This window comes from Bufo gargarizans, chromosome 8 (assembly GCF_014858855.1).
Source record: "Bufo gargarizans isolate SCDJY-AF-19 chromosome 8, ASM1485885v1, whole genome shotgun sequence".
Lineage (NCBI taxonomy): Eukaryota > Metazoa > Chordata > Amphibia > Anura > Bufonidae > Bufo > Bufo gargarizans.
The window spans coordinates 179,464,923-179,475,847 of record NC_058087.1 but is presented as its reverse complement, the minus strand read 5'-3'; the positions used below and the strand labels follow the sequence as shown (position 1 = coordinate 179,475,847).

At 44.9% G+C, this 10,925-nt stretch overlaps 1 protein-coding gene across 1 annotated transcript in view; it reads left to right on the top strand.

The window, feature by feature from the left end:
- The first annotated feature begins 1,645 nt into the window (after positions 1-1,645).
- CACNG3 (calcium voltage-gated channel auxiliary subunit gamma 3) overlaps positions 1,646-10,925 on the top strand; it is a 74,075-nt gene continuing 64,795 nt past the window's right edge. The window contains exon 1 of the mRNA XM_044304922.1: positions 1,646-1,856. Within this exon, the coding sequence (XP_044160857.1) occupies positions 1,646-1,856 (211 nt within the window). The remainder of the gene's footprint in view (positions 1,857-10,925) is intronic.

Genomic DNA, 10,925 nt, shown 5'->3' with positions numbered 1-10,925 from the left:
ACACTGTCCCTTTAAAAACCTGCCTTCTCCAGGGTCTCATTCTCTCTGCATCAGTAGACTTCAGTTTTTGCATAATGAAAGTCTGAGTGGCGTTGTAGGGACGAGGATACCAGATCTGGAGAATAGCTGTGTAATACTAAGTACCAGGGAGAGAGAGAGAGAGAGAGAGAAGGAGAGGGTCAGGAGATGAGGGAGAGACAGAGGCTGGGTGGAAGGACACAGAAGAGGGAAGCAACGAGTGCAAGCAGAGATTGGAGCAACCTAGACTGAGCAGATGAAAGGAAGGAGACACAATCTGATACAGAAGACAGGAACAGCAAGTCCAAGGAAGACAACCTAAAGCAAGACCAGACCTCCTAAAAGATGAGAAGAGCCGACAGAGGTGGGTGCCACTTATGAATGTACACGGCTTTATAGTCCTAAGAGACTTCCAGGCACCTAAAACATACGCTGGAAGGAGCAGAACTTTGTCTAGTAGAAGAGAATGAGAGTTGGAATCCTTTCTAGGTGAGCACCTCTAGACCCGGATTATGCGGTGTCTGCACAGAACCCCCAAAACCGCCACATGGAGGACACCCCAAGTTCTGTCTCTGACCATGGCATGCGGAATTTGGAAATATGGTTGCACTGAATCACAGTGAGAAATCGCAAAAAGGTTTAGGAGGCGATTCCCATAGTTTTCCCAAAAGCTGGCTCAGATCACTTTAGCTGGAGGGTGAAGCTGCTCAGCACACATGCCAGAAGATTGCACAGAAAAATAGAGGAACCTGTTTGGCATCAGTTTAGAACTTCCTACAGAGCTGTGGGTTTACGGGGTTTACAGCATGCACTAACATTTCTTGCGTCATTTGGGTTTGAACAAGGACAAGACAGAAAGAAGATTTGTGCAGTGACTGAATGAAGAGCTGGTAAGGAGCTTCCCTTCAGCAGCACAGAAGCCAGGAGCTTCCCCATCAGCATCATCTCAGGAGCAGAGCCCGGCTATGAGCTGTCCCTTCAGCACCAGGGAGCTGGACCATGAGCTGTCCCTTCAGCACCAAGGAGCCCAACCATGAGCTATCCCTTCAGCACCAAGGAGCCCAATCATGAGCTGTCCCTTCAGCACCAAGGAACCCAACCATGAGCTGTCCTTTCAGCACCAAGGAGCCTGAATATGAATTATCCCTTCAACACCAAGAAGCCAGGATATAAACTATCCCTTCTACTCCAAGGAGCCAGGATATGAACTATCCCTTCTACTCCAAGGAGCCAGGACATGAACTGTCCCTTTAACGCTAAGGAGCCAGGATATGAACTGTCCTTTCAGCACCAAGGAGCCTGGATACGAATGGTCCCTTCAGTACCACAGTCCATTAAACTATCGCACAAGCTTTGCAGTTGAGATCAATGTAGCATCGACTAAGACTGGGAGAATTCCAACTCTATTGTTCTGAAGCCAAGGAGATCTTCATAAGGTGCAACACTATAACTTCTTACTTCCCAAGCAAGGGTCATAGGACAGGTGCACGGAGCAAACATTGACTTTCTCAAGGTCATCGAACTTGTCAAAAAGTTCTTCAATCTGGATTATTCTGAAACACCAACTGTCTGACCTCACTTCATCCAGGTTCCTCACAAGCAAGGAGCCCAACTACCATGACCAAGAATGAGGATGTGTGACAGAGGTGTTCAGATGCTTATCACCACTGTGGGGGCCTTCGCAGCTTTTAGTCTGATGACCATAGCGGTGGGCACGGATTATTGGCTGTATTCCAGAGGGGTCTGTAAGGCGAAATCTACCAATGACAATGAAACCAGCAAGAAGAACGAAGAGGTGATGACTCACTCGGGATTATGGAGAACCTGCTGCCTTGAAGGTATATTATCATCATAGTAGACGCCTATGACCTTTGGACCATGGGCTTGTGTGTCATTGCATTATTATGTCGGGTGGTGTAGGAAGACTATAACCTCTATATGTATCAAGCTTCAGGGCTGTCAGAACTTCATGGTACCAGAGGCTCCACCACCGCCGGTCTGACACAGGTTCACAGAGTGTATTGTTTGAGCTCATATGATCAATGTTTGTGACTATGAAATTTATTAGAGTACATTTCACCCCTTAACCCCACTGTGAGTTCAACCCCCCTTGGTTCCTATTAAGGTCTACTCTGTCTTGAACACCATGGGTGACTAGCCTTAGGTAGAATTAAGAGGTCAGGTTTGAATGGACTCACCTTGGCATCAAGTTTTGCATTCTACCTGGTCTAATCACTTTACTATACCTTTAAGATCCCTCAAAAGTTCATCATGCCTATGGATACAGTATGCGCCCTTGCACACTCCTACCCTTTAACTTCAGCCAGGACTCTGTGCCCCTCATCACCCTACCCTTGCCATTCCTCCTACCCAGCTTCCAGGCTCGGATCTCAACTATCAGTTTGACAATAACTTGGTTCTGTTTCTATGTTGATTTTTTTTTTTCTTTCAATGTGGGATATTTTCTAATATTAGCTTCTGTGTGGGAGATACCTAACAGAGCATTGCCATGGAGTTCTGTTCAGCTGAAAGGGTTAACCACTTCGCAGCCAGTGTCCAGCTAAACAGTGGAGGGTGCCATCGTCTGCGCTTTACTGCATGCGTTCGATATCTATATCATTACCAAAAACCAAAAATATCCGGGTTTCTGTTTTTGCATTTTTAAATTTTTTTTGCACGGACTACAATCCCAAACAGCCCATATAGATGTCTCAGGGAAAGTTATCTGATGCATGGACTACAATTCCTATCATCACATTGAGGCCTCCTGCAATGCGGGCCGCAATGCACGAACACCGACCGTGGGGTAGCCACAGCGGATCACGGACCCATTCACTTTAATGGGTCTGTGATCCGCCCATTCCGCAAAAAGATAGAACATGTCCTATCTTTTTGCGGAACGGAATGAAACCCCACGGAAGCACTCCGTAGTGCTTCCGCGGGTTTCCGTTCCGTGCTTCCGTTCCGCATCTCCGGATTTTACTTCAATGGGTCCGCATCAGTGATGCGGAATGCCCACGGAACGGCGCCCGTGTAATGCGGTCCACAATACGGCCACAGGGCGCACACGTTCGTGTGCAGGAGGCCTAAGTTATATGATCTTCGCTGCTGTTTAAGAATTTATGTTTTGAGGTATTTTTTTGCTTTTTTTTTTTTCCACTATTGAATAAAAAGAATCAAAAATACATAATGATAAGGGAGATAAATTGGGAACGAATGGGTCCCCAGGAAGGATCCTTTGTAGACCAAGAGCTTCTGGCCTTCCAAATGTTCTTACTGGAGCCCGGGAAGGGTTAAGGAGACAATAAAACTCCTTGCGTTGCCTAAGTCACAGATTCCCCCAGTATTTAATCTTCTTTTCATTGCGCAGATTAATCAAGCTTTCTCCAATCTCTCATGTTTTGACTTCCAGATCCGTTCACCTTCTCTACCAGATAAAATGGAGCTCCGGTCCACGCCACAAATATAATGCTCAAACCACTGCCATAAATATTTCCTCAAATTCTAAGGAGGAGACGTTGCACTTGAAGGTCACCCCTAATTTCGAGGCATTCAAAAAGTGTCAAATTTGAGGAACCCTCTAGCGGGGAATAATGTCACTTCGGAGTGTTGTTCCCTTCCAACTCCCCGTGCAATAGAAAAAATATATAAAACATAAAAAAAAGAGCTAATCGTAAATGGTCCGGCTAGGAGGACTGGCCCCCATCTTTCCCTGTCTGGCTGCCATCTTGTCACTGGTCCCTGTGGCCGACTGGACTTACAGTCTGATGTCCCTATGTCAAATACAGACAGATTAGGGTGAATTTCAAAGGATTCCTACTAACTGACCCGCAGTAAAGCCGCCAATGAGGGGTCAAGCATGTTGCCTATGGGGTACCGGTGCTCCGCTGCTGCAAGGCGGCAGTAAGAATCACAGCCACCATGCTGCCATAGGAGTATTTAATGTTAGTAACGGTTATGTATTACACATGAGGAGTGATGATGTCATCATTCCCATATTCTACATGCTAATCTGTCCCCTAGAGGAGGTGGCAGGGGTATTACGAGTCACCCTGGTATCAGAGCTCTTAGCCTGGAGCCTCCTGTCCTTACATGGTTGAGGAACTCCTCTGTGGCCGTATAATGTACAGAAGATGGGCAGGCACATGATTCAGCGCGCGATACTGTGTCAGACACGCATTTCAAGACTGATGGGCTGCCAGCTGGGTACTGCCCTATGGGGGCTTAGAATTATAACTGGCAACTACTTTACTCAGAATTTCCATAGACAGTCACAAATAAAGCCCACCTGCCCAAACTGGCTGCTGCCAACCCGAAACCATCAGAGAATCCACCGCAGAACTCTCTGATGCCCAAAGCTACAGAGAAAATATATTCATCCATTTGAAATTCTCCTAATAGTGAATATTTTGGAGCTGAATTGGTTCGGATTCCTTTTTGTCTGCAGGGATCTCCAGTGATCAGCTGTAATCTGGTGCGGGGAGGGTCCTGGCAGTAAGGGTTCCATTATTCTGCAGCACCACCACAGGTGAAGTAGGGTATTACACAGTTCCCATTGAAATCAATGGACTCGTCCATGTAATGCAAGGACATGCCGAGTCCTCCAGAGCAAGAGACGCTCTCTGTTTTGGCTAATTCAGGGTAGTCTGGAATGAGGGTCTGACATCATTTTGGACGATTCCCTTAAAGAAAATGTAATGTCCGATAAAGGGAACTTGATTGGCCACAAATGTTTTCAATGATAAATGCAATTATTTAAAAGGGTCTTTCAAAAATAATAAGTATAGGTGATAAGTATCTGATTAGTGGGGGTATGACTGCTCCACCGATCATAAGAACAAGGGGGAGCCATGTCCCACGTTTAAATGGAGCGGTGGTCAAGCATGCTCACCTCATTCAAAGTCTAGGGGACTGACAGAGAGGTACAGCACCCGGCAATCTCTGGCAGTGCCATAGAATTTGAATTGAGTGGTATGGTTTGAGCCCCACCCATCAGGCAATTGCTAATAATACACTTCCTTAAAAGGGGTCATCCAACCCCTAGAATGCCCCCCAAAATGCCCAGGCACCTCATATAGATTATACTTACCCTGTTCCCTGGCATCCGCATTGCTCCTGATGCCCGCACGGCCATCGCTGCATCTCTCTGCCATGCGGATCAAAACATTAGGGGGAGCAGCCAATAGCAGGTGTTGACGGGACCGATGCTAGGGAGGCTCATCCCTGTAGCGGCCTGCTATTGGATGTCCGACCCCCAGTAGCGGGTGTTTTGATCCGAGCGACGAGGAGATGCAGCGGCGGCCGTGCAGAGATCTGGAGGGACGTGGGTGCCGGGGAGTGGGGTAAGTATAACCTGTATGAGGTGCCTGGGCATTTTGGGGGGCATTATAGGGGTTGGATAACCCCTTTCATATAATAGTTACACAATCTCCTGAGGGGGGGTTGTAAAGGGTCCTGCACCAAAAAAGTTTCCTCTTGCGGGAAATGGGCAGATGAAGGTGGGGTACATCTCAACAATTTTAAGACTAGTTATAACAGAATTACACCCAAAATCTACGGCAACTTGAAGCTGGGACAGATGTCACTTTCTGGTGCACGGACCTCCCAAGATGCGCCAATATGATTAAAAAAAAATTAATTAAATTGACGCATTTCACACCAGCACAAACTAGAAAGAAATGCCAGACCAGTCTTGATAAATCCCCCCTAGTGTACTGCTATTAACAGTGGAGGGGCTGCTACAATGTCTCATTAAACAGGTATATTATGTGCAGCAGACTCGTTTCTGGAATAGGTAGATTTGTCATTCAGGAGCTGGGTGCTTTGCTGGTTGTCACCCACATTTCTCATACAAAGGGGTTCCTCACTTTGTTAGATGGCTGATCAGAGTGTCCCACTGCTGGGACCCCCAGCGATCAACAGTAAACCAGGAAGCAAGTGTTCAATACTCCTGCAGCGCCTCCGCAGGGGAAATAAAGCATTACACTTAGAAATCAATAAGCTGGACAGAATAGGTCCTCCAGAGCGAGAGACGCTCTTTGTAGCTACTAATAGACAAAGATCCTGAATGTGAGGAGACATTGGATGGAAGAGTATAAAATAATAAAATAGGACCATTTTTTGCTGTGAAACCATTTATTTACCATGGCTGGAAAAAATGACTAAATGGGAACAAAGACCCCTAAAGTAGGTAAACAAGGAGAAAGCGCCTGCCGCTGCCAAGCAGATAAATACATCTTAAGACTGAAAAATGACAAACGCAATTGATGGTTGTGACACTTGAATTATACGGCAGAGCCCAGCTGAAAAGCGAGACGTGCACAAAAGACTAAGTTCTGGCATCTGGGAGTCACTTTTGTTTGCTGAAAACTATTCTCAGATGACGCCAAATTATTCAGCTACTCAAAGGAGTCGTCCACTTTGTTTCTTCTCCGTTCATATCCAGAGCTGAATTCATTATTCTGCTGGATCCCTGTTTTACCATAGAGTACGGTGGGCGCTCACTCGATATAGCTGAACCGTCACGTCTCATTAAGGGGAGGAGCCAAACGGCTGTCTGATTCTTAGGGCAACCAAGGGAATTTAGGGAGCAGCTACGGGCGTGAACGACAGGGAATAATTTGAAATCCGAAGAAAAACAGTAAAGGAAGGTATTTGCAAATTTACTCAACATTTTATTTAGGTTGATTTATTGATTTGGTGACTAAAATAATAGATGGCGGAGGTGCAGTAGACATCGCTTATCTAGACTTTAGTAAGGCTTTTGATACTGTCCCACACAGAAGGCTTATCAATAAAGTGCAGTCTTTGGGCTTGGACTCCCATATTGTTGAATGGATTAGGCAGTGGCTGAGGGACAGACAACAGAGGGTTGTAGTCAATGGAGTATATTCAGACCATGGTCTTGTTACCAGTGGGGTACCTCAGGGATCTGTTCTGGGACCCATATTGTTTAATATCTTTATCAGCAAAATTGCAGAAGGCCTCGATGGTAAGGTGAGTCTTTTTGCTGATGACACAAAGATTTGTAACAGGGCTGATGTTCCTGGAGGGATACACCGAATGGGAGGATTTTGGAAAACGATTTGAATGGTCAAAAATATGGCAACTAAAATGTAATGTTGATAAGTGCAAGATAATGCACCTGGGGCGTAAAAACCCAAGAGCAGAATATAAAATCAGTGATACAGTCCTAACCTCAGTATCTGAGGAAAGGGATTTAGGGGTCATTATTTCAGAAGACTTAAAGGTAGGCAGACCATGTCATAGAGCAGCAGGAAATGCTAGCAGAATGCTTGGGTGTATAGGGAGAGGCATTACCAGTAGACAGAGGGAGGTGCTCATGCCGCTCTACAGAGCACTAGTGAGACCTCATCTGGAGTATTGTGCTCAGTACTGGAGACCATATCTCCAGAAGGATATCGATACTTTGGAGAGAGTTCAGAGAAGAGCTACTAAACTAGTACATGGATTGCAGGATAAAACTTACCAGGAAAGATTAAAGGACCTTAACATGTATAGCTTGGAAGAAAGACGAGACAGAGGGGATATGAGAGAAACTGCTAAATACATGAAGGGAATCAACAAGGTAAAAGAGGAGAGAATATTTAAAAGAAGAAAAACTGCTACAAGAGGACATAGTTTTAAATTAGAGGGGCAAAGGGTTAAAAGTAATATCAGGAAGTATTACTTTACTGAGAGAGTAGTGGATGCATGGAATAGCCTTCCTGCAGAAGTGGTAGCTGCAAATACAGTGAAGGAGTTTAAGCATGCATGGGATAGGTACAGACGTGGACAAAATTGTTGGTACCCTTTGGTCAATGAAAGAAAAAGTCACAATGGTCACAGAAATAACTTTAATCTGACAAAAGTAATAATAAATTAAAATTCTATAAATGTTAACCAATGAAAGTCAGACATTGTTTTTCAACCATGCTTCAACAGAATTATGTAAAAAAATAAACTCATGAAACAGGCATGGACAAAAATGATGGTACCCCTAACTTAATATTTTGTTGCGCAACCTTTTGAGGCAATCACTGCAATCAAACGCTTCCTGTAACTGTCAATGAGACATCTGCACCTCTCAGCAGGTATTTTGGCCCACTCCTCATGAGCAAACTGCTCCAGTTGTGTCCGGTTTGAAGGGTGCCTTTTCCAGACTGCATGTTTCAGCTCCTTCCAAAGATGCTCAATAGGATTGAGGTCAGGGCTCATAGAAGGCCACTTTAGAATAGTCCAATTTTTTCCTCTTAGCCATTCTTGGGTGTTTTTAGCGGTGTGTTTTGGGTCATTGTCCTGTTGCAAGACCCATGACCTGCGACTGAGACCAAGCTTTCTGACACTGGCTAGTACATTTCTCTCTAGAATTCCTTGATAGTCTTGAGATTTCATTGTACCCTGCACAGATTCAAGACACCCTGTGCCAGACGCAGCAAAGCAGCCCCAGAACATAACAGAGCCTCCTCCATGTTTCACAGTAGGGACAGTGTTCTTTTCTTGATATGCTTCATTTTTTCGTCTGTGAACATACAGCTGATGTGCCTTGGCAAAAACTTCGATTTTTGTCTCATCTGTCCACAGGACATTCTCCCAGAAGCTTTGTGGCTTGTCAACATGTAGTTTGGCATATTCCAGTCTTGCTTTTTTATGATTCGTTTTCAACAATGGTGTCCTCCTTGGTCGTCTCCCATGTAGTCCACTTTGGCTCAAACAACGACGGATGGTGCGATCTGACACTGATGTTCCTTGAGCATGAAGTTCACCTTGAATCTCTTTAGAAGTCTTTCTAGGCTCTTTTGTTACCATTCGGATTATCCGTCTCTTAGATTTGTCATCAATTTTCCTCCTGCGGCCACGTCCAGGGAGGTTGGCTACAGTCCCATGGATCTTAAACTTATGAATAATATGTGCAACTGTACTCACAGGAACATCTAGTTGCTTGGAGATGGTCTTATAGCCTTTACCTTTAACATGCTTGTCTATAATTTTCTTTCTGATCTCTTGAGACAGCTCTTTCCTTTGCTTCCTCTGGTCCATGTCGAGTGTGGTACACACCATATCACCAAACAACACAGTGATTACCTGGAGCCATATATATAGGCCCAATGGCTGATTACAAGGTTGTAGACACCTGTGATGCTAATTAGTGGACACACCTTGAATTAACATGTCCCTTTGGTCACATTATGTTCTGTGTTTTCTAGGGGTACCATCATTTTTGTCCATGCCTGTTTCATGAGTTTATTTTTTTACATAATTCTGTTGAAGCATGGTTGAAAAACAATGTCTGACTTTCATTGGTTAACATTTATAGAATTTTAATTTATTATTACTTTTGTCAGATTAAAGTTATTTCTGTGACCATTGTGACTTTTTCTTTCATTGACCAAAGGGTACCAACAATTTTGTCCACTGCTGTATAAGGCTATCCTTCATATAAGATAGGGCCAGGGGCTATCCATAGTATTCAGTATATTGGGCAGACTAGATGGGCCAAATGGTTCTTATCTGCCGACACATTCTATGTTTCTATGTTGAGATTGTTACATTTTCTTCTATGCCTAATTACCCTTTACATTTTTAATTTGATGTAATCTATACTGCACTCATTTGGATTCAGCCCCAAATCTCAGATCTCACAGGCGGCACTTTCTGCTTGCATCAGGTGCCTACACAGACGCTGCATGTAGCTCAAATACCTTCTCCTGGGGTACAATGCCCGTGCAGTGACTCCCTAAGCTATATACAGGACATTGTGTAGGGACACAGCTTATTAACAAGGATACTGGTTTTACTGGCTGCTTCCATGGAACTGAGCCACAATACCAGTACAAGTAAATAGGGCTAAGGTGCAATACCACACACGACCTATGAGCTGGTTTGGCGCTATTTCTGGAAGAATGCAGCCATGTAAATCCACTGTGTGATCTGGACTGCTGCTATACAAATTGAGAGCCCCCCCTTCCTAGATGAGAGACCTTATAGTCAGATATGATCCCCAGCAGAATTGTTTGTACTGAAATCAGTGGGTGTCCATCAATGGCGCTGGGTCCTGGTGGTCATCTAGGGTTAAGAGTAGGGTACCTATTAGCTGGGGATGCTCTAAGAAGGCATAGAAGAAGAGACCATCTCTTTTTGTTAGAAGGGTCTCCCAACAATCAGCTGGTCACAGAACTGGTAATGTGTAGTCTGATAAGAATTTGATTTCCCTGCAGTCTCCATACAGGGCTGGTCTCTTTAAAGGGCATCTGTCAGCAGTTTTGTACCTATGACACCGGCTGACCTGTTACATGTGCGCTTGGCAGCTAAAGGCATCTGTGTTGGTCCCATGTTGATATGTGGTCTGCATTGCTGAGAAAAATGATGTTTTGATATATGCAAATGAGCCTCTAGGAGCAACGGGGGCGTTGCCATTACACCTAGAGGCTCTGCTCTCACTGCAACTGCCGTGCCCTCTGCATTTTGATTGACAGGACCAGACAGTGTAAATGTCATCACATCTGGCCCTGTCAATCAAAGTACAGAGGACGCAGCAGTTGCAGAGAGAGCAGAGCCTCTAGGTGTAAGGGCAACGCCCCCGTTGCTCCTAGAGGCTCATTTGCATATATCGCAACATCATTTTTCTCAGCAATGCAGACACATATCAACATAGGACCAACACAGATGCCTTCAGCTGCCAAGCGCACATGTAACAGGTCAGCCAGTGTCATAGGTACCAAACTGCTGACAGATGCCCTTTAAGGACAGCCAGTACCCTGCCTAAACAGTTCTTGCAGAAATCAATGGGCTGTCCTTGTAATGCACGGACACGTCGGAACCTTATGGCGATAGAAATGCAGAGAACGGAAACCTCCTCTATTTGCTTCCAAAGACTGGCTTCATTTTACATCTTTTTTTGCAACAAT